The 26,756-nt window shown below is 54.6% G+C and overlaps 2 protein-coding genes across 13 annotated transcripts; one reads left to right on the top strand and one right to left on the bottom strand.

Moving 5' to 3' along the window:
* Positions 1 to 5,526: 5,526 nt before the first annotated feature.
* LOC132017887 (gametogenetin-binding protein 1-like) lies at positions 5,527 to 18,100 on the bottom strand. 6 transcript variants are annotated; one of them, XM_059400028.1, is made up of 10 exons: positions 18,011 to 18,100; positions 16,708 to 16,783; positions 14,855 to 15,655; positions 12,674 to 12,775; positions 11,966 to 12,084; positions 11,439 to 11,533; positions 11,051 to 11,195; positions 10,044 to 10,183; positions 8,602 to 8,748; positions 8,071 to 8,341 (listed from the first exon to the last, which is right to left on the bottom strand). In XM_059400028.1, the coding sequence occupies exons 1-10, from the start codon at positions 18,075 to 18,077 to the stop codon at positions 8,291 to 8,293; spliced, it is 1,743 nt and encodes a 580-aa protein (XP_059256011.1). In that variant the 5' UTR covers positions 18,078 to 18,100; the 3' UTR covers positions 8,071 to 8,290. The 6 variants fall into 6 exon arrangements, with proteins under 6 accessions (XP_059256012.1, XP_059256011.1, XP_059256013.1 ...); XM_059400029.1 differs by lacking the exons at positions 8,071 to 8,341; positions 8,602 to 8,748 and adding an exon at positions 5,527 to 5,699; XM_059400030.1 differs by lacking the exon at positions 8,602 to 8,748.
* Positions 14,319 to 20,838, top strand: BAK1 (BCL2 antagonist/killer 1). Of its 7 annotated transcripts, none has more exons than XM_059400034.1 (6): positions 14,319 to 14,408; positions 16,483 to 16,583; positions 17,526 to 17,661; positions 18,030 to 18,173; positions 19,236 to 19,416; positions 19,509 to 20,838. In XM_059400034.1, the coding sequence occupies exons 2-6, from the start codon at positions 16,514 to 16,516 to the stop codon at positions 19,611 to 19,613; spliced, it is 636 nt and encodes a 211-aa protein (XP_059256017.1). In that variant the 5' UTR covers positions 14,319 to 14,408; positions 16,483 to 16,513; the 3' UTR covers positions 19,614 to 20,838. The 7 variants fall into 7 exon arrangements, with proteins under 7 accessions (XP_059256017.1, XP_059256019.1, XP_059256022.1 ...); XM_059400036.1 differs by having other exon boundaries at positions 14,324 to 14,413; XM_059400037.1 differs by lacking the exon at positions 14,319 to 14,408 and adding an exon at positions 15,570 to 15,592.
* Positions 20,839 to 26,756: the final 5,918 nt, after the last annotated feature.

Here is a 26,756-nt window from a genome sequence, read left to right as displayed (position 1 = left end):
TGCCAGCAGGTCACACTGAGGACCTGTGCTCTCTGCGGGGCAGTCTGGGCACAGGGACCACCACTGGACTCTCTGAGGCAACCTGACTCTTCCTAGTGCTTCACCTTGAATAAACAACTTCCCTAACCCTCACCTCCCTTATCTGCCACCAGCCCTAGGGGATGGGGCTGAGTATCCAGTCAGATGACAGACATCTCCAATGCACCCTCCACACACCAGTCAGTCGTTCTAGCACTGACTCCTGTCCAAGTCCCCAGCTTCCTGCAGCTCTGAGCTCTGGCGACCGGCTCTCTTATCTTCATCCAGCTCCAGCCTTGTTCGGCCGACAGACTGGGGATCAGGAGGCCGGCCTCAGAGACACGGAGTGCCAGAGGCTGAGGGCAGGGCCTGGCTGAGGACCAACACAGGCACAGAGGTCCCCATCCAGGGACCAGGGTGGAGATGCCACCCAGCAGCTCATCCGTTGAGGGCTTGGCTGATCACCAGCATCAGGGTAAGCCCAGCAGTTCCTATTCACCCCCCGGGGCCAGAGGGAGGGTGGGCATCCTGTCCCAGCTTTCCCCCACGGCATTCTGGGAACCCAGGGAGCCACCTCCTGGCTTTGGGTCTAGTGGAGGAGGCGTTCAGTCTGGGAGACAAGGTGGGAAGGGGACCAAGAGAGGGATCAGGAACAGTTTGTGGGTAATGTTTGGATTACTATTGCCGTGTAACATGTCATCCAAAACTTCGTAGTGTGAAACAACCACCATGTTATTCTGCTCAGAGTTTTAAGAGTCAGGAATTATGGAAGGACCCACTAGGCAGCTGTCACCTGGGGTCTCATATGAATGCTGCCCACTGTCGCCTAGGGCAGGAGGCATCTGAAAGGCTTCAGGGACTAGATGCCCAAGACAGCTCCCTCCCATGGCTGGGAACTCAGCTGAGACCACCTCCTTGTGGCCTCTCCAGCTTGGCAATCTTAAGGTGGTCTGACTCCTCACGTGGGGGCTGGCTTATCCCAAGGCCACTGTCCTACAAGAAGCAAGAGGAAGCTATGTGGCCTTTTCTAACTTAGCCTCCATGGTCCCATAGCATCATTTCCACTGTATTTTACTGATGGAAGCAGCCACTGCCCTCCCAGATTCAAAGCGAGAAGAACATGATCCCACCCCTGCCCTAGAAAGAGTGCCAAAGGATATTAGGACCAGGCTCTTAAACTACTGCAGGTAGCATTGAGGTCCCATGCTAACTGGGACCTCACAGGTTGTAGGCCCGAGGGAAACCAAGAGACCTTAAGCCATCACCTATCATACAGATTTAAAGACAGGGGTCTCCCCGAGAGTGCCGAGCTTGGCTCTCAGCACCTGCCTCGGCCCCATCCTGCCTGTCCTAGACAGTGAAGGCTGAGGAGTCCTCAGGCTCTGAGGCCCAGGGCCGGTCAGCGACTTGGAGAGGTATGTGGGGGGATGCGTAGACCCAAGGACCATTTCTTTGTGCATGTGTTCAAGCAAAACACTGTGCCCCATTACCAAAGTCCCCTCTTGTAGGACACAGATTCTTCAATGTGGTGGGAAAGTTGAGGCAGGACCATAGGGAGGATAGGAGCCAAGTGAAGAGTGTATACTGAGCCAGAAACAGGCCTATGGGGGTTCGAGGGGCTAGGACCCTGGGCCTGGGGTCTTGGGGTTTAGAGCTCCTAATAAACAACTTCATCAGAATTAGCAACAGCTAATTATCAGAAACCGTTGACAGTTTCCCCCGCAGCACAGGGAAACACCTGTGGGGGGGTGCGTTGGAGACTTGAAGGGTCACGGAGGCCTGGAGAAATTCAGGGTCCTCAGTCCCCACCCTGAGGCCAAAAGACACCTCTTCAGCACCCTGCCCATCCCAACTGTCCCCAAAGTTGCTCTAGGCCTCCGGCCCAACCTCATAGCACACTAGCAAGGGCAAGGCAGGTGAGGCAGGCCAGTGTCCCAGTGCGTGGCAGGCTTCACCCCATCTCCCTCATCCCCTGCAGTGGCGGGAACCTGGTCCCAGCCACATTCGGACAGGCTCTCAGTAGAGCTTTGTTGAATGAATGAGGGTGACTGCAGGCTGGAGTGGGTGGTGGGCTGAGGCTGGGTCCTTGCTTCTCTGCTCAGCCTCCATGTAGAGTGGCTACTTATGGCCTGTGTCCCCTCCAGAGGTCCACCCAGGCCCTCAGGTACTTCCTGAGCCACAGGACATGTCCTGCTCTGTGTGCCCCTGGAGGGAGGCAGCTTATCAGAGGGGAAAGGACACTTTGTTCAGGCCTGGCCATCTGCCTGGGCTGAGGGTGCCCTGCCTGGGGCCTGGCAGACAGAGCAGGCCACTGCCTGCAGGAAGATCCCAGCGAGCAGATGAGGATGGAAGGCCTGGGGAGGGCAGATGAGCAAGGCTCTGTGCCCTGGTCCATGCCAGGACCTTGGGCCCCTCTCAGATCCACTCAGATCCTCCTTTCCCCTCCACCATTTTACCTTCTCTCCATTCGTCTCACACCTCTCTGGCTTCTGATGGGGTTTTTCGCTCACTCACTCCGTTTATTCATTTAAGCAATATAGAAGGAACACTTGGAATGTGCTAGTAAGGTTCTAGGCCCTGGGGATGCAGCAGCAAGCAAAACAGGCAACAGTGCCTACCCTCATGAAGCTCATGTTCCAGCTGAGAGACAGTAAGCACATAAGAAGATGAAATAGGTGCTATGTTAGATGATGAAAGTGCTCTGAAGAAAATAAAACAGAGCAGGAGCACAGGGACAGAGCCAGCGCAGAGGATGAAAGGGAAGAGATTATTTTTCCCCCCAACATATACAGTGGCTAAGAAACATCCCCTGAGAAGGTGACAGCTAAGCAAAGACCTCAAGGAGGTCAGGAAGGGAATCACATAAATTCCTAGAGGCAGAGCCTCAAAGGCCCTGAGGCAGGAGTGGGAGGAGTGTGCAAGGAAGAGCAAAGAGGCTAGTGAGGCCAGAGCACACAGAGGAAGGAGGGCGGCAGGAGATGGGGCAAAGACGAGAGGCAGCTGGACAAGGTAGGGCCTTGTCAGCCCTTGGAAGGACTTGGTCCCACTTACATGATGCGGAAGCCAGTGCAGGGCTCTGAACAGAGGATTTATGTTTAAAATAACAGTAGGTCATGTTACATAGTTTTTAACATGTATCAGCCATTTTTCTAAATACCGAACATGTATTAACCCGTTTAATCCTTCTAATATCCTTTATTAAAGATGATGAAACTGACTAGAGAAGTCTCTACATACTAGACATTAGTAGCACCCTCCCCTAACTTGTGACACCAAAAATGTCTCCAGCCATTGCCAAATGGCTCTTGGCAGACAGACCAGCCCCCAGTTGAGAACGACTACCCAAGTGTCCTCCAGTCTACCCCATCCGCCTCTGTCCCAGCTTAGGCCTACACCCCTCTCACTATGACAGTTGTGACAGCCTTTAAATTGGCCAATCGGCCCCCTGTCCTCTCTACTTCACCCTCCACGGTGCATCTGACCAGGCCACTCTCCTAGCTTTGAGCACTCTGTGGCTCCAGGGGCCCTGGAAATAAATGTGAAGCCATTTACAACGATCTGAGTGGTCCTACACAATCTGGCCCCCGCCTGTCTCTCCAGCAATATACCCCCATCCTCCCCCCTACCTGTCCCCCCACCAATCTAGCATGGGTTGAGCCTACTGTGCACCAGTCACCTCAGTTGACATGGCTGTTGAGGAGACCAAGCCCCCCAGGGCCTGTCCTTATGGTATATTGGTCCTGGGTAGGGGAGAGCAGCTGCACTAGCAGATCCTGGTCACCCAGAGCCAGGCAGATGTGGCACTCCAAGAGCATAGGTGCTGGAGCTGAGCTGTAAGGGAGGGGCAGGAGTTACTGCGGGGGGGGGGGCAGGGGGGGGGCCACTGAAGACTTGGCAGTCAGGGGACAGCAGCTCTGAGAAGCCAGGGAAGCTGTGGCTGTGATTTGGGGCCCCAGGAAAGGAACAGAGAGAGCACGTGTGAAGAGGGATGGAAGGCAGGGAGCAAAGGACTACACATGAACAGGTGGACTGAACAGGAGGCCCAGGAGAGGAGTCCAGAATGGTTCAAGGGGGTGGACCCTGGGGTTGTGGTGGCAACTGGACACTGTCCCATTACCACGGGGTTCTCCTGGCAGGCATGGCCTCCCACTTCCCCTGCAAGCCCAAATCACAAATGGTGCCTCCTCCTGGAAGCCTTCTGGATTCCTCCCTGCTGCAATGACTGGTTCCCTCTCAGGCGGGCATCTCCTAACCAATACTGCGGGAACATCATCACCTGCTTTCATGGCTGGGGTCTGCGGTTAACTCACACCCCGGAGGCGGGGCAGGGCGGGGGTGGGGGTGGAGGAGGCAGGGAGGTCGCGGCCAGGCTGCACTTGCTACGCGCCTGGGTGGGCACAAGCCAGGCAGATAGCAGCCGCCTCCTCTCACCCTCATTCTGCAGTTACCCAAGTGCAACCCCGGCCCCTGTCCCGCTGGCCTCCAGCCCCGCCCCGCCTTTCCCTGTCCGGACCCAGGCTCCGCCCCTCTCCTCGGGGGCGGGGCTGGGGGGGTTCTACCTGGGGAGCCCCTAGCTGACCACCGCACAGAAGTTGGGGCCAGAGGGCTCTCCCTGGTGAAAGGGAACCCCCCCCCCCAAAGCAACCCCCAGTCCCCTTGTAATAATTACAGCCGCCAGTGAGGTCACCTGCCTCCCTGCTTCAGTCCCTGATCCCCACAGTCTCTGCTTCCCTCAGCAGCCAGGAAGATTTTTTTATTTTTTTTATTTAAAGATTTTATTTATTTATTTGACAGAGAGAGACAGCAAGAGAGGGAACACAAGCAGGGGGAGCAGGAGAGGGAGAAGCAGGCTTCTCACCAAGCACAAAGCCTGACGTGGGGCTCAATCCCAGGACCTGGGATCATGACCTCAATGGAAGGCAGATGCTTAATGACTGAGCCACCCAGGGACCCCCCAAGGAAGCCTTTTAAACAGTAAGCCACGTTATGTCACTCCTTGCGCTGATCAAATAAGCCCTAGAAAAAAGCCCAGCTGGGCAAAATACACGGCCTCTTCCTTCCCTCCTGACCTCACCTCCTACTCCTCCCCTTCCCACTCACTCCTCTCCCTCTGAGCCACGTGGGTCTTCTTCTGGTTCCTCACAGGAGCCAGTGCCTCAGGGCACTTGCACTTGTGCCCTTTCTGCTGGAATGCCCTTTCCCTAACACCCCCATGGCTCACCCCCTCCCTTCCTCCCATCCCAGTTTATACATCATCTCCTTAGAGCTACCTAGCCCACCCCATCATTCAGATCTAAAACAGCATCGCATTACCCAGCTTCATCTTTCTTTACAGTACTTGTCACTCCCTGATGTTTTATGTTTATTGTCTATCCTTCTAGCAATATAATAAAATGCTAAAAAAAAAAAAAAGTTCTGTACATCTCGTTCTCTGCTCTATTCCGCAGTGCCTAGAATAGGAACAGGATGTAGTAGATGCTTGAGAAGTATTTGTTCGATGCCAAATAGCACTTTATTCAGCCCACACGAGAAGCCCCCATGAGTTGCCCATTTCACAGATGCAGAAACCTGAGATTCACAGAAGCATGGGACCTATCTGTGGTCACATGACCTTGTCTGCATTGGAGCTGGGGCTCCAACCTGATGAGTCTCTCCTCTCTGTTCTCCATTTCATTGCCCACCTGGAAAAGAATACAGGTGGTTTTGCCCTTCCCTTTCGTGGGGATAGGCAAGACTGACAATCAGTGACTCTGGACCTGGCACAAGGCAGCATCTTCCTCCAAGGTCCTGCCCAGGAGCCTGCAGGGAGAGAGACCCTACCCACTCCCCAGGAAGGCAGGCTCAGCTTTGACCCTGGCCACTTTTCCCTGGGACCATCTGTACCCCCTCCTCAGCTACTCCCCTCCTGCTTTCTTTCAGCCACCTATGGGTCCCAAAAATGCCCTGAGAATAATCTGGGGGTTGCTTTTCTTTCTTTCTTTTTTTTTTTTTTAAGATTTTTATTTGTTTATTTGACAGAGAGTCAAGTAGGCAGAGAGGCAGGCAGAGAGAGAGAGGAGGGGAAGCAGGCTCCCTGCTGAGCAGAGAGCCTGATGCGGGACTCGATCCCAGGACCCTGAGATCATGACCTGAGCCGAAGGCAGAGGCTTTAACTCACTGAGCCACCCAGGTGCCCCAGGGGAGTTGCTTTTCTTACCTCTATCCCTCCAGAGATACAGTGAGAAGAGACAGAGACACAGTAAGAGATGCATCGTGGGGGGTGAGGGAGCATGAAACAGAAACACACATGCAGAGACAACAGAAAAAATCAGAAGATGGGAGAGATGACAAGCCCAGAAAGGAACTGAGATGTGGCAAGTTCTGGAAGTAATGGCTCCCCTCAAACCTGCAGGACGGCCCAGGGCCACTGCCAACCTGACTAGCCCTTCAGAGTGAATTAGAGAGAGGCACCCTGGCTGGGTTCCAGAACCTTCTGGCCTTTGAGCCAAGCACACTGGTGCAGGGCCCAACACACAGGGCAATGCATAGCAGCCCTCCACAGAAAGCTGCCGAGGACTCCAAGGGGCTGGGACAAGGCCCTCTTGCCTGCGCTAGTGTGCACACCCTCTTCCTGCTCTCACAGGCTACCTTCTGTTTGGGGGGCGGTTGGGGAGACGAGGATGTGGCATGACCCTTACTTGACAGAAAGGGAAAGAGAGAAGCAGAGAGGGGAATGATCACCTCTGAGTCTCCCGTACTAAATGAAGGTTCCTGCCCCCTTGTTCCCCAGAAGCCAACCCTCATGGGGGCTGGGGATGAGATGCTCAGTCCCCAGAGGCCACTTGGCTCACACAGGCAGCCAAGGAGCCTGAGTTGCCAGCAGGGGCCCAGCCTACCCCAAGCCAATGTGGGGCTGCTTGGGCACTCCTTTGGCTGGCCCCACCTGGAGAGCAATGGGGGAGGGCAGAAGCTCTGTCCTACAGTGCTCTGGGTCCTGGGAATCCCCACTCAAGCCTGGACATGGCCTGGCACAAGGTCATGGGCTTAGGGCTTATTAGGATGGGGGAGGGAGAGAAGGTCTCCCCTCCATGGGGCCCATGGGGGGTGCTACATCTGTGCTGGGGGAAATCAAAGGGTCCAGGTGGAACCAGGGAGCCCCCACAGGCTGCTGTCTAAGGCCCCCACCCTTCCCAAGAGCCAACACTCTGGGAGGAAATAATTAGGACACAGGTGAGTCATAGTGTCACAAGGCTGCTTCCTGGCTGACTCAGGGGAGAGTCAGATGGCCCTTCCACCAGCCCCTAGCCCAGAGCCTGAGTCAAGGATTCCAGGCGAACAACAAATCCTGGTGTCCAAACTGGGCCCAGTCCACCCTTCTACTGGATCCCCAAAAAGTCAGGTATGAGGGTGCCCCCTTCCGTGGCCAGTACAGACACGGCCTTATGTGCCCCTGACTCAAGCCTATCCTTGCCTTTGGGTCTTTGGGATGTCTGGATCTCCCTCTGATCAGGATCCCTGTGAGGTACCTGGCACTGACTATGGTATAGAAGGGCTGTGACCAGGGGTAGCCGGATGGGGCCCTGCCCCCACCTCCATAGCAGGGAATCCTTCTGCAACACCCCCCGCCCAGGGGACCCTTTACCTGCCCCCAGCTCAGCCCTCCAGCAGGTCCCTATGGCCCCAAGACTGCTTTCCTGGCTTTGTCCCTGGGCTGGCTGGGCAGCAACTTCCTGCTGGAGAATTCCCGGATCCTCCCCGCTCCCCGCCTCCAAGGCCGAGATGGCCTGGGAACTCAGAAGGGAGGGAAGTCAGGGATGCTCCCCCTAACAGGGTCTAGTCCTGTGGTAGCACGGGCTTTCCTGGCACTCTCTCCCCCAGTCCTTCCCCACCTCCGGGTCAGGTGCACCAAAGGTCTTGTCCTCTGGCTCCAAAGCCACACTGTGGCCCCTCCACTGGAACTCGGGGCTCTGCAATGAGGGCTGCTGCCCTGAGGGCTAGACTGAGACCCTGGCTAACCCGAGTCTGCTCTTAGCTTGAGGCTGAGGGGTGGGGTCCAGAAACAGCCAAGGAGGCCAAAGTCAAAGTGGGTTTTATTATTAAGAACCCAGGCTTGAGTCTGGTGGGTGGGGACGTTCTGCTGGGCAGGCCCACCCTGCGGACACATGGATACCAGTGATCTCAAGATCCCTTGGCCCTGGGGGCGCCTCGGATGTGCCTCCACAGAGTGGGAGGCTAACTCCCGCTTCAGGCTGCGGGGATCCGGGAGCAGGGCAGACTCGGGTTGGCACCAGCTTCACTCGGGGGGCCAGTTCCCCAGCTCGTCCATCTCCTCCAGGAGCAAGTGCTGGGGGCAGAAATGGGTGAAGAAAGAGGCCTCAGCGCCTTTGGGCTCGCCCTTCTGACTCTGTACCTCTAGAAGCTTCCCACATACCCCCCAGAGATAAGCACCCTGAGGCCATTCCAGACCCTCCTCTGTGGCCCCACAGCCCCAAGCTACCTCCCTCCCACTAAATGAGGGACCCTTCTCCCTCCAACTTCGTGAGGGGTGGGGTCCTTGGAAGCCCCAGGAGTCAGGCACCCGAGCCAAGCCCTCCCCTCCCTCACCTCTGTCCTGGACACCACACCAAGGGGGCTCTGCACCCTTCCCTTCAGCCTAGGGTGTTGCTTCCGCTGCCTCAGCGCCCCTCCCCTAGGTCCCCAGCATTCCCCAAAGGCTGGGGGGCGGCTTCTTTCCCCCTCAGTCTGGTATCTCTGAGGGTAGATAAGGAGAGAGTGGGGGGTTGTGATGAGGATAGGACCCTCAAAACACCCACAGCAGGAAGATAGCCCTGAGGCAGCTCTGTCCCCCACATGAGGCCAGAGCTGGGCCCCGGCCTGCCACTACCCAGAAACTCCCTAGAGACCCCCAGTGCCGCTCAGGCTACCCCAGGAGTGTGACCCCCTACCCCTGGGACAGGGGCAGGCTGGCTCAAAGGTGCTTCTGGAGGGGAGAGGGAAGAGAAGAGGGCGGGAAGGGTGACGAGAGATCCCCTTAGTGTGAAAAGACAAAAGCGCAGGCCCCTGCCAGAGCTGGGCCATCGTGTGGTTCAGGATAAGGTGCACAGCCTTGTTCCCTAGAGCATGGAGGGGCCGGTGACTCAGGCCTGCCAGCTCAGGACAGTGAGAGAGCTGCCCCTCAGAGCCCCAGGGGTGGGCGATACAGGTATTCACTGTAATGTGTAATTTACACTGTAATTTACATTACAGTAAATTTACATTACACTGTAATGTGTAAATTCACATTCACCAGAAGGGGTAAGTCACATCCTTAACACTATAGTGCCCTTGACAGCCGGGTGGGCATCCCCTCTCCTTCCTGTTAGATCCTTCAGTCACTTGGGCCTTTTGGCTAAGATCAAGTGCTGTCTGGTCTTCCCACCAGGCTCCCTTTACAGGTAAAGAAGCCAAGGCCTGTCTCCAAAGCCACAGAGCAAATCCAGGCCAGCGCAGGGCTGCAATAAAAGCCTTTGGCCTCTGAACCCTACGCTTCTTCCTTTATTTTCCTATAAAAGGAAACTACATAGACTGTCAGGGCCACATGTCCACAGAATGAAAGAATGAGCTGATGAATGAATGCAAATTAATTTTAAAGGCCATCGACACATTTTCCTGCAACAGATCTGTCTGTGTGCACTCAGAGAAGCTGGCACAGGCCTGAGCTTGAAGGCCCGTGTCAAGGAGGGTGGGCAGTGAGTGGTCTGTGGAGCAACACGGATGAGTAGCCTACGAGTGTTTGTGGAAGTCGGTGTGGGCAAGAATGGAAGAGAAAAGAGAAAAAGAGCAACATCACGGGATTAAGTAAGAGACGGAGAGACAAACAAACAACTGTGTGTGAGGGGGGTCAGCCTCCTACTCTCGAAAATACCACCACTAGGAAAGGGTTCTGCCGTCCCTACCCAGGCCAGGGGAGGTGGGAGCCAGGTTCAGGGGCCTATGGAGGTGGGAGGCCTCACTTTCTCCAGTGGCCTCAGGCAGGGGGTAGTGGTCTGGGACAGGCTGGGGCATACCTGACCGTTCACAATGCCCGCCTCCTCCAGGGTGATCTCTGGCTCGGTCAGCAGCTCCTGGCCATCATGGCTTCCCACCTTCCAGAGGCGGGAGTCCCGCTGCACTGCCAGAAGCTTCTTTAACTCCGACTCCACGAAACCTGTGAGGCAGAGAGATGGGCATGGGGCAGGCAGGAGAGGGTGGAATAACCTGCTGGGGAGGGAAGGAAGAAGAGATGGCTCGGGCTCTCCAGGACTCATCCTAGCCCTGGGGAGTCTCTGGTCACCCCCAACCCCAGTGCCTACATTTCCATTATCCGGATCTGGCCATGTACCACCTCCCCACCTCCCCGACTTCCCCCGGAAACTTACTGGCCAGTGGGCTCCCTCCTACGTTTGAGTGTAGGTTTCCTCACCTCCTGGGGAGAGTGTGCAAGGCGCAGACATCTGCTCCCACCTTTCACCAGCCACCGACTCAAGAGCAAGGATCAGGGACTACCCCAGTTGCCGAGGTTCAAGTCACAGCTCTGCCATGTACTAGCTGTGTGACCCTGGACAAGTTACTTAACCTCTCTGTGACTCTGCTTCCTGACTATGAGGTAGAGATTATAATGGAGGACGTATCTCAGATCTGTGACATGGCATTTCATGACAAATGCTCAGAAGAGGGTTAGACCTATGGTTATGGCTACGCAAATGTCAACAGTGACCATGTTGTGGGATTGTGTCAGGCTATTACCATCCTTGCTCAGGCCACTGAACAAGTTAGAAGTCTGGGCTGGAAAAGGGTGATGCTCCTGGAGTACAAGTCCATCTAATGCCCTCCCAAACCAGGAGAAAGGAGGACTAGCTACACTTCTCCAGCAGAGCCACCCACGGGTGCCCCCCCCCACCCCGCCCCAATCCCCATCTCCAGTGGTCATCTTAGGTCCTCTGGTTCCACCTGGTGGTAAGAACTGGTATCACACCCATGAGCCGCAGCCAAGGGAAGCCCTTGGGCCTAAGGGCTGGTTGCCCACTGCACTTACCCACTGTGTCTGTTGACCTGAAAGTCTTATGCAGCGGTGACTGCAGGGTGACAATGCCTGGGACACAGAGCTTGAATGAGCTGTCCTCTACCTCCATTTCCTCTTCCTTACTTTTCTCATCAGGCAAGCCTTCCTTGAGAGGAAACTGAGGGCATGCCCCGCAGCTCATCAGGGGAGGACAACTCTGACCCAAGCCTATAGCCCCACCCCCACCTCCAAGATAAAACAAAAAGCAGGAGGGTACAGCTCCCCAAAAGTTAAGAGTGATCTGCCCAAGCCACAAATTCTGGGGCCCAGCCAAATGGGGGGAGGAACCCCACCCAGGCTTTACCACCCACTCCCCCCAACCCCCTTGTCTCCCCCACTGCCCCAGCCTGCTCCCACAGACCTTGGCCATGGCTGATTTCTGAAGCTGCTTGTACAAGGTGAGGAGGCGGTTCCAAGGAGTTGCCCCCACCTTCAAGGAGGCCAGCCTGAAGTCTCCTGTGAAGGGGCAGTGTCACCAGCAGGCCGATGGGAACAAGGGGCAGCCCAGGCCTAGGTAGGCAGGGGCACTAGGTGGGCTGAAGCGAGGGTGAGGTCCCTTGTTTTCTTAGCAAACACCTCTTATATGCCAGGCACAGTACTAGGCACCCTGCAAAGAGCATCTCATGAACTCCTTGCCACTGCCCTCCGATGTGGATACTGTTCCATGCTCACTCTATGGATCAGGAAATGGAGACACAGAATGACTGAGCAACATGGCCCCGTCCCACAGCTTGGCATAGTGCGATGGAATGTTCTCAAATCCAGGGAGCCTGCCCCCAGCACTCCCTCAAACCACTCCGTGTTCTTCCAGGCCCCACACCCCTGAGGAGTCTGAGGAAGAGGGCCTATCTCTAGCACTGCCCCAATGCCTGTGGCCACCGCACTCACCGTCCAGCAGACACTCCTTCTCCTCCTCCCTGGTGAAGGTCTTGGGGCTGACCTCCGGTGGCCCCATGGCCCTCTGTGGGCATCCTTGTTTCACCTCCAAGGCTTGGGCAAAGTGGCCCCTGACTCCAAAGCATAGTCAGATGGGGGTGGCAGGCGGAGCCAGAGACATGGTAAATCCCCAAATTCCCCAAGGCCCTCCCACAGGCTCTGCTCAGCCCGTTCCTCCCTCCTGCCTCCAACAGTTCCCTGCTTGGTCCTCTGAGGTCTTCATCATACAGGAGTGGGCCCCCTTTCTCACAGGGAGTGGTGCCAGGTCCAAATGGGAGTGGGAGCCAGGAGGGAGAGAGTGGGGAGGGAAAGCAGGGTGGAGTGGGGCCCAGGAAGGAGCTGGGAAGAAATGGCAGCCTGGTCCTCTCTCACCTTGGGTGCTTCCACCCACAACCTCTGACTTGTGGGAAGACCCACCCCATCTCTGGTTCCCTCCCCCCAGACTCTCCTCCCATTTTCCTGGCCCACCCTTGGCCTCCAGGCTCCTTCCCATACTTGATGCACCTGTCCCTTCCCTATAGAGCTAGGGGCCTTATTCCAGTCCTCTACCCATATGAAGACCCACATTCCTGGGCCTTCCTCCCATCTCTGCCCCATATCCTTGCCCCAGTGCCCCCATCCCAGGCCCCTGCCCACCACCCACATGGCCCAGCCCCTCACCTGTCTGAGGTCCTTGTATCCCCGGAGGCTTCCCCGACTGCCTCCTCCTTCTCTTCTCTTTTTTCCTTCTTGGACACGTTGCCCAGCACCTCCTGGCTTCCCCTGGACAGGATGGGCTTCACCTCTCCACCCTGGGCTGCCACCCTCAGGACCTCCTTTGGGGTGGGGGTCTGGGCCCCTGTGTCCCCCATCCCTAGCCCCAAGGGATCATGCCGTGGCAAGGCCACAGAGAGCATGTAGGGCAGTGTGGCTGGCTGCCTTGGCTCCTTCCTCCCTGTTCCTCCCTGGCGGTTCCTCATCAGAGGGGTGGTGCTTTGCTCCTGGGAGGGGCATGGCCGACTCCGCATCAGGGACTTGTCCGAGCTCTTGGGGCTACCCCTGCTCCCCACCAGACTACGGAAAAAAAGGAACATGGAGGAGCGGCCCAAAATTCGGGACTGAGGGGTTGGACCTGGGGCCTCCATCCTGAGAGAGACCCTGACTCAGAGGGAGTGGTTGCAGCTGCCACCCCACCAACTGCTTAAGAACAGGAGGAGTTTTCAAATTAAAACCTCCAGTTGGAAACTTCCAGGAGTTCTAGAAGGCAAAGGTCAGGTGCAGGGGGGGGGGGGGGGGGGGGGGGGGGGGGGGGGGGAATACATGAGGGGGGGGGAGGGGGGGGGGGGGGAGGGCAGGGGGTCATTGAGGCAGGGGAAGGGGGTATGGGAGGCAGATTTGGGATGGCTGATGAGGCTTCAGGGGACACAGGGTGTGGGGGCAGGCAGAGAAAGCTTTGGGGGGCTCCCTGGACTGAGAATGGGGCAGGAGCTCTTTGGAGCCTCTGCACACACCTCTCTCCACCTGGCTTGTCCTTCCCTGATCCTGTGGGGCTGCCTCTGCCCTTGAGAACCGTTCCCTACAGCCAGATAGTATCTGTCTTCCTTCTCTCTTCTCAGCATCTGCTGGCACGGGCCCAGGTGGTACACAGACACCCCGTTTTCATCTCTGTTGGCCTGCCTATCACCTCCAGGGTGTCAAACCCCCACCAAGCTGCCCTGTGCGCGTCCTAATTGCATGCTGAATCTCAATGCAGTATTATTCCCCCCCAACACCCCCAACACCCTCCCCCCGCATCCAGAGACTTGATCTTAAACTCAGCTCAGTGCCATTGGGGGTTCTTTAATCCCGCTGAGCCTCAGTTCGTTCATCTGTAAAAGAGGCGTAGGGGCCAGCACCCACTTCAAGGGTTACTGAGAAAATTCCACGGGACAAGGGCCCTGTCGCCAAAGTGCAAAGCACACTGTGGCGCTTCAGAAACTCTGCCCTCCTGGTTTTTTTACTGGTACTGACTGATGAAAGGGGGTGCAGGTCAAAGAGCAGGAGTGGGAGAAGGGGAGCCATGCCAGCTGAGTGCGGCCAAGAGTGGGGGGTGGAGCGTCTCTCCCGCCCAGGAGCCAAGACCGACCCCCAGGCTGTGGGTCCAGCATCCGCATCCGGCGGCTTCACAGCAGCTTCCTCTAGAGGGAGCTGATTGGAGCCAGGAGCCGCCACCGGCACCTCTAGGATCACCGCGGCCTCGCAGGTCCCTGGGGCAGCGCCGGGACAAGCGCAGGCTGTGTCCAACGCCAGGACTGCACTCACCCCTGTTCCTGGAGCCGGGTCTGGGCCCCCGATCCCCCAGGAGCAGCTGCTGGGCCCTCAGGATCTCTGGCCTCGGTCTTGTGAGCCATCCGGGCCCGGGCTAAGTTCCGGGCAGGTAAGGTGGGAGGGTCTTGTCCATCCTCCCAGCTTTTGGCAGCCCCAGACCCTGGGGTGGGGATACAAGGAGCCGGCAGGCAGCCGGGTGCGGAAGGGAAGGTCTGGAGACTTATGTGAGCAGCTCCGCCAACTGGGGACCTGATCCAGTCCGGGCTCCCTCTGGATGCCCCTCAGACAATTCCCCGGCCTCCCCTCCCATTCCTGGCCCTGTCCCAGCCCTGCCCTGGCCCTGGGCGCCAAAGAATTGGGTGCTAAAGAGTCAGGTCTTTTAGCAGTCTGGGGGGTTGGGAGTGGAGGTCAGAGCCAAGGTCAAGGGCAGGGAGAGAACTTTCACGGTGCTTCCTGCTGCCCCAGGAGCCCTAGACTGAGTCTGCCGCCCAACCAGGCATCTCCCTCTAGGGAACATCCTGGGCCCGGCAAGTGGAGACAGGGAACTCCCCTTACCAGGAAGTCAGGCTGATGAAGGCCACTTGGATGAGGGCAGGGGTAGGCCCAGGGCGGCAGAGGCCTCTGGCCCTGGGGACCGCTCTGACGCCCCCACCTACTCCCCAGCTGTGACCCCCTTGGGTAGCGGTCGATGGAGTTGGAGGTGCAGTCAGCATCCTCCGGTCCTGCTGTCCCGGGGGTGCTGGGTTTGCTGGGGGGTGCGGGGCATGGGACCACGGAAGAGGGAAGGGCATCTTTTTCCGGAAGGAGCAGCAGGGATGGGGTTGTGCCAAGCAAAGGTCTGTTTCTTGCTGGCAGGCAGGGCTGAAGGAGGGGAGGGTCTGCCTTCTCCCTTCCTTCTTCTCCCTGCCCCCAGTAAGTGGAGGGGTGGAGTGCTCTCCCCCTCCCCTTCTTGAGACTTCTTGCCCTGGGGCACTTTTGAAAATGGCCCCAGGCCAGAGGCAGGAGGAAGGTGGGGAGGGTACTCCGGTCCTCCCTGAGAGAAGGCAGTGGCTGTGCTTGGTCCCCGGTCCGGTCGAATTGCACGAATTGCACCTTCTGCACGGGTGGGAGGAGGTATACTTCCCCAAAAGGCTGATGGAGGCAGCTTTGGGAGGGGTGGGTATGAAGGGGTGTAAACTGAAAGTGAAACAGTCACGTCCAGGAAATACTCCCTCTGTCGAGGGTTCACAGAGCAGATCAGGGCTGTGGCCAAGACCAAGCAAAGAGGAAAACGGGCTGGGGACAGGAGAGCAGGTATGCGGTGTGGTGGAGGAGGGGCGTGAAGGGGGGTACTGTGGAGACAGCTTCCTCAGCTCACTGCAAGACAGGAATGGGTAGAGCACAGGTGGGATGTTAACAGATAACCACAAACTGGAAAATAAATCTTAAAGGAGTACTGAAGGTATGAAGTGATGAAAATTCAGATAACCAACCCGACTCCCTGATTTAGCTAAGTGGCCCTCGGGCCCTAACTTCTTAGTGCCTCACTTTCCCCAACCCCACCCCCTAGTAAAATGGGTAGGATGATGCTTAACTTGCTGGGTTCATGTGCATTTTCAGTGTCTGACACCCCAGGAGATGGAAGTAAGTAAGCCATGGGCACTCAGGAAATGTCTGTGGCCAAGAGGCCTGACTTGGAAAACAGGCATGCTCTGACCAGCCAAGGGGAAGTGGAACCTTCCAGCACAGCTTTCATGGGTCATTAGCTAGATGGTGGCAATCCTGTGGTAAGTGTGTGCTAGGTAGGGTGCAGGAGGTCCCAGGAGCAGTGGGAAGAACCCGCAGCCTCTAAAACTTGCCCCATTTGCCCAGGGGTGAGGTGAATTATGACCTGAGATCCACGAGGGTGTTGCTGGTGTCCGCCCTCCCCTGGGCCCTGGGTCCAGGTCCCTAGGTATGAATCCAGACTGCCCTGACTTTCTCCATCTCTCTGGAAGGACTGCTAGTGAAATGCTCAGGAAGTTCTGATTCTGCCCACAGATGCCACAGGGACCCAAGGTTGTGAAATTGAGAGGCGGTTGGAGCTAGGACCGTGGGGCCTTTGGAGAGTTGGGAACCCCCTCCTCTCTCTGTGGCTGTGGGACCCTCTCGTCAACCAGCCCCTGCCCATCCCCATCACAGCTTTTTCTCACCCATCCCCACAGGCTAACCCTGTCCTCCACTGGGACCTGAGAAATGGCATCCGGGCAAGGCCCAGGTCCTCCCAGGCAGGGATGTGGAGAGCCGGCCCCATCTTCTACTTCTGGTAAGGGTCTCTCTGCCCTTTGCCCATCCCAGAACCACCAGGGCTGTCTGAGAGGGTGGTGAGAGCAGAAGGGGTCAGGTCCAGGCAGGACTAACAGGCAGGTTCTCCTCCCCCATTCACTCACCTCAGATAAAGGAGGAAGGCATCTTCCCACCCAGTACAGGTGGCCTCAGAAGCTGGAGTGCAGTCCAGGTTGAGCTCTGGGAGTGGGGAGGAGGTTGGGCCCGGGGTTAGGGGGGTAGAGGCTAGGAGAGGCCCGGGAGGGAGTGTGAGGCAGGCACAGCGCCATCCCAAGGAAGAGGAGCAGGAAGGGGTGAAGAGAGGCCAGAAGAGTGGGGTGTGGCTATTCTATTCCTCCACTAGGAGAAAGAAGGAAGTTCCTAGACATATCACCCCGTCAGGCCTGCTAACTGGCGAAAGTGATTGTTACGACTTTGGGGAGGAAGTAAGATGGCTGCCTTTCTTCCCTTTTCCAGAGGGGACCATTAGGGATGCCTGGAGTCCCCAGCCCATTACAGACTCCTTCCGGGGCTTTGGGTTCAGTGTCCCATCTGTCCCTATGTCCCTATGTGACTTTTCCAGGCACAAAGCTACAATTTCAAATTCTGTTTCCCCACATTCCCTGGGCCATCAGGGCCGGGTATCTGTACCCACTCAAACACACTGAAAATCCCACATGCCTGGCTTACATCCTGGCTCTTTCTGACCGTGTGACCTTGCGTCTCAGCTTGCCCATCTGTAAACTGGGGTTCCCCTGCTCCACAAGGCTGTGGTGAGGGTGATCCTGGACACAGGCAGCACTGGGTGTTGACTGAGGACTAGAGTTAGGGTTGCTTCTGCCCATGGGTGTGGACAGCTGATGCCTCGAAGAGTGACCCATGCACAAAGCATGGGGTTGCCCGGTCCAGCCCATCCTCCCTGACTCCTGGCTTTGGTTCTCAGAGGAGCAGGTAGCCCGGGACACTGAGGAGGTTTTCCGCAGCTATGTTTTTTACCGCCATCGGCAGGAGCAGGAGGCTGAGGGGGCGGCTGCGCCTGCTGACCCAGAAATGGTCTCCTTGTCCCTAGAACCTAGCAGGTGAGCAAGAGGCCCCTCGGCCCACAGGAACATCTTCAGGGAAGTGGAGGTTTATATGGAGCCAATGCCCAGCAGGCCCGGGGGGCTGGGGAGGCTGGGTAGAAGGGGGATGGTCTTGTCCTTCTGCCATCATTGCCTTTTTTTTTTTCATTTTGGGCTTCCACCCCCCGCTGGGGCCTTGCACCATTTATAGCACATACCTGTCCCGTGACCCTGGCCTTGGCCCTCATGTCAGAACACTGTCAGGAACCTCCAGGGAGGGGTCCACAAGGCCGGGGGCATCTTGGGTGGAACCCCTTGTCCATGAGCCCAGGCCCCAGCCCTACCCGCGCTGGGCCTCCTCACCTACCTGGCTCCCATTCCTCCAGCACCATGGGGCAGGTGGGTCGGCAGCTTGCCATCATCGGGGACGACATCAACCAGCGCTACGACTCCGAGTTCCAGGCCATGCTGCAGCACCTGCAGCCAACAGCGGAGAACGCCTATGAGTATTTCATCAAGATTGCCTCGAGGTAGCCCTGGCCCCCGGCCTCCCTGCTGTGCTGTTGCCCTCACACTGTGTCCCGCCCTTAGGATGGGAGACACGCTTCTCTGTCAGCATCAAGAGACATGTGTGCCATTCCCATATCTGCTGTTAGCTCACGCATGGGCTTGGGCCCCTGTCTTTCTCTCTCTGGGCCCCAGACGCCTCCTCTTTGGGGTAGAAGCTCACAGCTCTTGTGAGCTGGGGTACTGAGGACTTGATTGGGACTAGAGAGGCGCCCAGGATGGGGCTGTCCCCAGAGTTCCCCAGTCCTGCTGAGACACAGCTGTCCTTCCAATTCGGAATCATATTCCTGCCAAAGACAGTCAGGTTGCTCATGTTCCAGAAATGCTCATGTCCCTTTGCTACAGTCTTATGTCTGAGAGGCAGTGGACAGTGGTTAAAGACACCACGTGCCTGGGTCCAGTCTCAGCTTTGTCACTTAACGGGCTTTGTGAAACCCTCTGGCCATCAGGCCCTGTCTATAAAATAGAGGAAGTGGGCTCAGAACGGTGGCTGTCCTTACTAGTGTCATCTGTTGTTAAATCTGGGTTAGGAGTCAGCCACGAGGGCACTGATGCTGGGGTGAAGGCAGATAACAGATGCTCAGAGCCCGAATGTCCTGCCCCTGTCCTTCGAGGCCGCCCCCTCCCCACTCCGGTTCCAGGACCTGTCCTAACCTCCTCTTTGTCCTTCTCTCTCTGCTGTCTCTTGGGCTGCCAGGCCAGCAGCATCCACCACAGGTAATCTCCCTGCTGCCTCTGTCCGCTTGTCCTGCCCTCCCTCCTGTCCGCCCGTTGGCACTCACAGCCACAACCCAACAGCACCAGCCCACTCAAAGGCCCTCTGAGTTTCCTCGTTTCACAGAGATGCAGGCTTTTCCCAGATTGAGGCCCAGCTGGGGCAGCCTCTGCCACTTTGGTTCACGGCTCGGCCGTTTTGCTTTCCAGCTGGGAGCAGGGCGGGTGGCCACCAGACTGTGGGAGAGGATGAGCAGGCCATGGGGGCCTCCTAGGGGTCTCCGCTGACAGCATCACCCCTCTGCCCGCAGCCTGTTCGAGAGTGGCATTAACTGGGGCCGCGTGGTGGCTCTCCTGAGCTTCGGCTACCGCCTGGCCCTCCACGTCTACCAGCGCGGCCTGACCGGCTTCCTGGGCCAGGTGACCCGCTTCGTGGCTGACTTCATGCTGCATCACTGCATTGCTCGGTGGATTGCGCAGAGGGGCGGCTGGGTAAGTGTGGCCACTCTCCCAGCCCCGCCTCTGCCCTGGCGAGCCTGTGCTGGCTGTCTACCCCTCAATGACCACTCTGTCTCTCCTGGCAGGTGGCAGCCCTGAACTTGGGAAATGGCCCCATCCTGAACGTGCTGATAGTTCTGTCTGTGGTTCTATTGGGCCAGTTTGTGGTACGAAGATTCTTCAAATCGTGACTCCCAGGGGGAGTCCAGGCACCCTTGCCTGGACTTCAGCCAAGCCTTCTCCCCTCATCCCCTCCCCTGCAGCACCCCCCACTCAAGAATACAGAAGCTTTAGCAAGTGGGGCACTCAAGCTTTAGGAAGGCCCCTGCCCAGGGGTCAGTTAGGCTGCCGGGATGCCCCAACCTTGCGTGGTGCTAATGACCTCCCTCTCTGGGGCCCATCCTGTCAGAGAGGGGCTGTAGCCTTCTTCCTCAGCTCTCTGGGACTCCCTCAGCTGTGTCTCCTGGGTGCTGGGGAGATTGACAACTTGGGGAAGCAAGAGGCTGAGAGTCACTTCCCTCCAAATTTTTAATGGTTCTATCTTTTTATAATGCCCTTGGAAGGACTCTCCCCACCCCCCATTCCCACCACTCTGCCCAAGCGAGGATGCCTGGGTTGTGGGGGTTCATAGGTCACCCTGTGCGTCCCAGGACTCAGCTGTTCTAGAAGGTCAGAGTTTGATTGCTGGGCTTGGAGCCCAGTCCTGGCCCTTCCTAAGCTCTCCCCCTGCTCCCACTCCCCCTACCCATATTGCCTTTGCAGTGGACTCTCAGGGATTCTGGGCCTGGGTGTGGGATGGGGAGGGAGTGGGGGTATAGACCAGAGCTGTGAGAACTTCATTGGCACCCCCCAGCCTGCCTTCCGAGACCCTCAGTTCTCTCCCTTCTCCTCCCCTATTACCACTTCAACCCAACCTGTTCACTACAAGTGAAGCCCACCCTGCCCCCATCACTCCAGATAAGGAAAGAGGGATCTTGGGTAAGTGGAGACCTGAAGTCCCCTCCTTGCCCAGACTAGACTTTAGGACGCATTTGTTATTGTCAGGGAAAGGGGGTAAGGAGCTCATCTTGAGGTTTCTGAGTGAGAAAAGAGCTGTTAATGTCACTAGGAACCCCAGAGTTGGGATCCTCCCTCATGGCCTGGGCACAGTGTAATCAGGGGGTGTGGATGGGGAAACTGTGAATACTTGAACTCTACCCCCCTACCCTACCCCCATTCTCCATACTCCTCACCTGCCTAATCCCCTCCTGTGGGTCAGGGTGGGAAGGCCTTGTCTATCTTGCACAACCTAGAGGTTTAGAGGTAGGGAGAGGGAAGTTTTTGATTAAACCAAATGCAAGAAGGGGATGCACATGGAGCCCACTGGCCAGTCCTCACCCCTCTGAGTAAATCTGAAAATAAACTATAATCCCCTGATTCCCATGTGGTTATTTTTGTATCCTCTGCTACCTCTCTCTCCACCAGACTAGGTTGGGGGAACCTGCACATGCCTGGCATTCAGCAGGTTTGTTACTGAATAAGAGTTCCTATTAGGCTTTCACAATCCTGTAAAAGTTGCTTGTGGCTCTCCCAGGCTCCAGCTCCCTGGAAGGCCTTGGCCCCTCCCCACCTCTCCTAGACCCTTCTCCAGGTGCCTCCCTCATCTTAGTGTTCCAGGCAGGTTTCCCACCCCTTAGGAGGCTGGGGGGACCGCAAGCTGCTGGGCTCTGGCTGTGGAGCTGGTGGAACAGCTGTGTATGTCTGGGGAATCCCAGAGGCCACCTCGGGCCTGATGTGAATGCCCCTCCCTGGGGCCTGCCATCCATGCCGGGCCCAGAAAGCTCTCTCTCCCACACCTGGTTCTGCCCGGGACACAGTGTCTCAGCCCCCTCCTCCCCATGTTCCCCACATCTAGCGCGCGTACACACACACACACACACACACACACACGGCTTTTCAGTCCAGGAATAATGTGCTGCATCGGAGTCCCTATGGGAAAGCAGCTAGAGGTGATAAAAATAACAAGCATGGGGGCGTTCAAATGTTCCCAAGTCTTTCCAGTCCCGGGCACCCTGGTCTGTGTTTCTGACACCCTTCCAAAATGGTCACATGCAAGTCCTAAAGGACTTGCGGGGCTTCACTGTCACTCCGTAAGGGCATCTTGCCGACCTTCTCTCCCTTTGGACTTGGGTCTTCAAAGAGTCACACTGCGGTCATGGCAAGCCCCCCGCCCCCCGGTTCTCCCGCCCTACAGTAGTGGCTGGTGGGGTGTTGGCTACGAGGCAATCTCCAGTAAAAGCTCCCAGACAACCTGCAGGGGACAGACACCCCGCGGGCCTCCTGCTGAGAATTCGTCATACACGCACGATCGGTAGGTATTACGACTGGTGACCTGGTGGGTTGGGAGGTGGGGCTGGGACTTAAGCTCCAACTTCACAGATAAAGAAAACTGAGGTACCTGCCCAGAGTCACCAGGTAGAAAGGGCGGGAGCTGGCACTTGCCACGGGATACTGGCCCGCGGTTTTACGTAGAGACCCGGCCAGGTGCCGCACAGGGCCGTTGGTCTCCAGCACAGGACAGCCAAAGGCTCAGGCCCGGAGGTGGGGTAACTCGCCTCTCTGCCCACAGCGCGCAGCCGCCGGGCCACCGCCCCACGAATATGAAGACCACAGAGGTGGGAGGGCTGCCCGAATCCAAGATGGCCGTCGCCGGGCCGATTACGCCAGCGTGCCATCTGGTGGGCGGGGCCTCCGGGTGCACCTCCCACTGCCTTCCCGCGGGGTTTTTGAGAATAGCTTGAGGACCTTTTTTGGAAGGGCGGGTATTTCTATGGCTGGGGAAAGGCGGGTGGGCAGTGGCTGGAGCTGTGGCTTTCTCTGCCTCTGTAAGGAAGGAGTTGGAACTCTGTCTTGAAGGTGTGGGGAGTATAAAACCTGCCTTGCCTTGTACCCAGAGGCTCCCCGCCTCCCCGCCCCACCCGACAGTGTACCTTTCTGTGCCTGCAGTTTTACCTCCTCTGAAAAAAAGTTTTATTTTAGGTCACTAGGTGTCCATCTGAACAAGAAAATCCTCCCTTTGCCCAAACCTCTCAGTGACTTGAATGTAGGTTTTTATGACCTAACCATCTGAATCACATTAAAATAAATTAAGATGAATCCATTGGTTAATTAAAATAAAAAACCCCGCCTCCATATCCTGCTCCGTTGTACACACCTCAGATGTAAAGGCCCCTGATCAAAGACACTTGTAAAATATGGATTTAATTCACTCTAATCCTGCGTGTGTGGGTGGGTATGTGTGTGTAAGAGAAACAGAAAGAGAGGAAGAGAGGGAGAGTTGGAATGGAGTTACCAAAGATTTCTGGAAGTGTCCAAAAGAACCAGAAAACCAGCAAACCCAGCTTCTGGGGTAGATTCACCAATTGCTGGACATGTTAAAAAGGTGAACACCAGGGGCGCCTGGGTGGCTCAGTGGCTTAAAGCATCTGCCTTCAGATCAGGTCCTGATCTCAGGGTCCTGGAAAGGAGCCCCACCTCTGGGCTCTGCTCAGCAGGGAGCCTGCTTCCCCCTCTCTCTCTTCCTGCCTCTCTGCCTGCTTTTGATCTCTGTCTGTCAAATAAATAAATAAAATCTTAAAAAAAAAAAAAAGGTGAACACCAAACTAGTGGCATATTAAAAATGCAGGGGGTGGGGGAGGGAGAGAGGATTCAGCCCACCAGATAATAAGGGAACAAAAGCAGTGATCTAGCCTATTGAGCACACGGCTGGTAGCAGATCCCCAGCAAACTGTGAATGAGCCAGTAGAAGGGCAGTGTCACAAGACCCAGATCAGGTACTGAACTAATGTGAGCCGAAACCGGATTTTTCTGAGAAGTCACTTAATGGCTGAAGGGATTAAAGCCACAGAGTCTCCCTCCACCTGAGATTTGGCAACCAAATGGATGCTTGTGAGGATGTAGAGGCGTGTATGACATCTGGAGCGTAACATTTGGGCATCCATTGTTAAAATCGACAGACAAATAACGATACCTCTCAGTTCCATTCATCTCCTTTCTTGCTCTGCAATCTTGGAATCATTCCTGGTGCCTAATGCCTCAACTTTTCCTAGCTTTGGCTAAGAACACAACATGAAGACAGTTCTTCAAAGTTGCCTGCTGCATCGCATCCAGGGTGAAACTCCTTTTGCAAAGTTCAGACTTCTGTGATGATGGACTTCCCCAGGAGCTGCACTCACCAAACTTACCATGTTTTGATCTGACCCCCTTATCCCGGACCTTACTGAGGGCAGCTTCTCCAGTTCATTTCCGGCAGATGGTAAGGCTTCCTCCAGCATGGGAACATTTTCTTGCTAAATTCTCAGGTGAACCATACCAGGGAAAGGCAGGGTGAATTTGACGTGCTTTGCATCTCGGAATTGTGGATGTTGTGAATCAGAGCACAAGGGAAGCCCTGGGTGGGGTTTAGAGATGTGGATTCCCATGTCTGCTGAGAAAGAACAAGGTTTCCAGGAACCTGAATAATGCTGCTACTGAGCCATGTAAGAGAAGGGTTGTGTGTAGGCTCAAAGCCAAGTGCTGTCCTGGTAAGGGTGTGGGGAAATCCTCCTGGGTGTATGGAGATATATAGTGTAGTGTATAGCATAATGGAACAGATTGTCTTCACATGATCTTAAAATCCTTAACATATCCTTTAAATATGAGATACAAATATATACATTATTTTTTTAAAGTAATCTCTATGCCCAACATGGGGTTTGAACCCATAACCCTGAAATCAAGAGTTGTATGTTCCACCAACTGAGCCAGATGGTCACCCCTAATTTTCTATTTTTTAAAGCAGTAAATTATTTCAAAATCCCACTGTGGACAGTGGAGGGATCAGAGTGAGGAAGGGGGCACCTCTCCGGAGAAAGTCATTTTTCTTTTGTTTCACAGAGTTGCCTGCCCTTTACGCTTAGAAGAAGGAAAGACCCTAGAATTTCTCCACTTTAATCTGAGTTTGGGGGAAGGATTGTGGTGTCAGAAAAGAAGAAAGGAAGAAATGAACATATGTTGAGTTATTGCGCTTATGACAGATGTCTTGTTTGACTGTGCAGCTTTCTAAGACAGAAATTGCTATGACCATTTTACAGATGAAGCAAAAAATGAAGTATATGCAGAAAGAACAGGATGGTATAAGATAATAGTCGGTTACATCATTCGCTCTATTGTAAGTGTTGTTTTGTTCCTTTGCATAGATAAATAATATAAATTAATACACTGATAAGTTTTGTTTAAATCTAGGTTTACATTTAGAAGGGTAATTATCAGACTTTTCTTTCATTGTAGGGACAAATCAATAAGGTGATTGTAGAATTGTGGCAAGAAAACTATGAACAGAAAACATTTTTACCACCTTGGGAAGGAAAATGCTATAAAAATAGAAGTCCATAATGTTACTTTATTGTGTAAGGTTAGGGAAAAGATATTTTGTTTTGTTTTGTTTTGTTTTAGAGAGAGAGAGAGAGAGAGAGTGTGAGTTGGGGAAAGGGGAGAGAGAGAATCTTAAACCGACTTCCTAATCAGCACAGACCCGGAAGGGTGGTTTATCTCAGAGAAGACCCAGAGATCCTGACCTGAGCCAAAATCAAAAGTCAGACCCTGGGCGCCTGGGTGGCTCAGTGGGTTAAGCCGCTGCCTTCGGCTCAGGTCATGATCTCAGGGTCCTGGGATCGAGTCCCGCATCGGGCTCTCTGCTCAGCAGGGAGCCTGCTTCCTCCTCTCTCTCTGCCTGCCTCTCTGCCTACTTGTGATCTCTCTCTGTCAAATAAATAAATAAAATCTTTAAAAAAAAAAAAAAAAAAAAAGTCAGACCCTTAATAACTAAGTGACCCAGGTGCCCCTAGGGAAAAGAGTTTTGTCTTTTTCTGAGATTTTATTTATTTATTTATTTATTTGAGAGAGTGAGGGTGAGCAGGGGGAAGAGCAGAGGGAGAGGAACAAGCAGACTCCCTGCTGAGTGAGGAGTCCAGTGCGGGGCTGGATCCCAGAGAACATGACCTGGGCAGAAACCAGGAGTCAGATGCTCCACAGACTGAGCCTCCCAGATGCCCCCTTAAGGGAAAAGATTTCTGAAGACTGAGATAGTCTCTGTGTGTGTTTTTAATGTGTGTGTAATATTTAAGAGAAGTTGGCATACTAGAGAATCTGAGAGATTAGTTTTGTGGTTTCAGATTGAATTGTGTAATTGATTTTTGACTTGTAACTTGAAGCTGAAAGGTATAGGATAATTTGATTATGTTTGTAAACAATATTGAAATCCTTAAGATAACTTGATTTGACACATTTAAAAGCTTGAAATATTAGGTCTATGAGAGTCATTTACATGCTTAAGATTTTTTCTTGTTTGACTTGTAAATAGGCCCTATGAGGAATTTGAAGTGCTTGAAAAAATCAAGTATATTAAATTTGTAAATGTAATTTAAATATGTAAGAGAATTTAATTAGCTAACTTTGTAAATGGCAAGAGTAACGTTCAAGAAAATGTAATGTGTCAAGCCCATGGGCTAATTGAACATTAATCAAGGAATGAGTTATTTCTTTTATTTTTGTATGAAAATTACAAGATTTCTAAATAGAACATCAAAGTTCTGCAAGCTAAACTTAAAAACTGAAGAAAATCTGTTTGTAAATTTACAACTTTAATTAACTGAAAGTTGATTTCCATAAACAACTGCAAATAGCATCAATGAACTCAAGTTCGTCTGCCCAACATGTAGCAAAGCCAATCACTGAGACCTTGAGTATACAGCAGGGAAAAGATTTATTCGAGAGGCAGCAAAAAGTGGAGACAGACGGCTGGCTTCAAATCTTTTCCCCAAGTGAGATTAGAACAAATGTTTATAATCTTAGGGGTGGGTTTACATACATATTGATGCAAAGGGCAGGGAAACTTATGAGGAAAGATGGAGGATGGCATTAAGCAAACATACATGTAACATACATCCCATGTGCATTGGTGGGTGGAGATGTAGCTTTGAAATGAGGCAAAATTTGGCCCCTGAGGTCAGGCGGTCATCTGTAGGACAAGAGGGGCTATGCTCTGAAGGCCATTATAAGCTGGATGGGATCTTAGCCTCATTATCTCTGGGAAGGGCATTGCTGTTCACAGGTCGAAACCACATCAGTGACCTTCATTAATGCGAGTCCAGGCCTCTACAGAAACAGTTACTGGGTTTGTCGTGGGGTCTGAGAAGAAACAATAGCCGATTAGGGAGATACAGGTCTCTGAAAAACAAGCTTTTAATTTCCTGTTAGTCTTAATCTTATTAATCCTACAGGGCACATTTTCAGTCCCCCCGAGTTATGATCTATTC

Source organism: Mustela nigripes, chromosome 5 (assembly GCF_022355385.1).
Source record: "Mustela nigripes isolate SB6536 chromosome 5, MUSNIG.SB6536, whole genome shotgun sequence".
Taxonomy (NCBI): Eukaryota; Metazoa; Chordata; class Mammalia; order Carnivora; family Mustelidae; genus Mustela; species Mustela nigripes.
Note: the sequence above shows the minus strand (reverse complement) of the source record. Positions and strands in the feature narration are given on the sequence as shown.

Coding starts and splice junctions, on each gene's coding strand:
- BAK1 (XM_059400034.1), top strand. CDS start 16,514: ATGGCATCCGGGCAAGGCCCAGGTCCTCCCAGGCAGGGATGTGGAGAG. Junction 16,584..17,525: donor GGCCCCATCTTCTACTTCTG/GTAAGGGTCTCT, acceptor TTTGGTTCTCAG/AGGAGCAGGTAGCCCGGGAC. Junction 19,417..19,508: donor TTGCGCAGAGGGGCGGCTGG/GTAAGTGTGGCC, acceptor CTCTCCTGGCAG/GTGGCAGCCCTGAACTTGGG.
- LOC132017887 (XM_059400028.1), bottom strand. CDS start 18,077: ATGTCGTCCCCGATGATGGCAAGCTGCCGACCCACCTGCCCCATGGTG. Junction 12,776..14,854: donor TTCATCAGCCTGACTTCCTG/GTAAGGGGAGTT, acceptor CATCCTGTCCAG/GGGAAGCCAGGAGGTGCTGG. Junction 12,085..12,673: donor GATACAAGGACCTCAGACAG/GTGAGGGGCTGG, acceptor CTTTGGAGTCAG/GGGCCACTTTGCCCAAGCCT.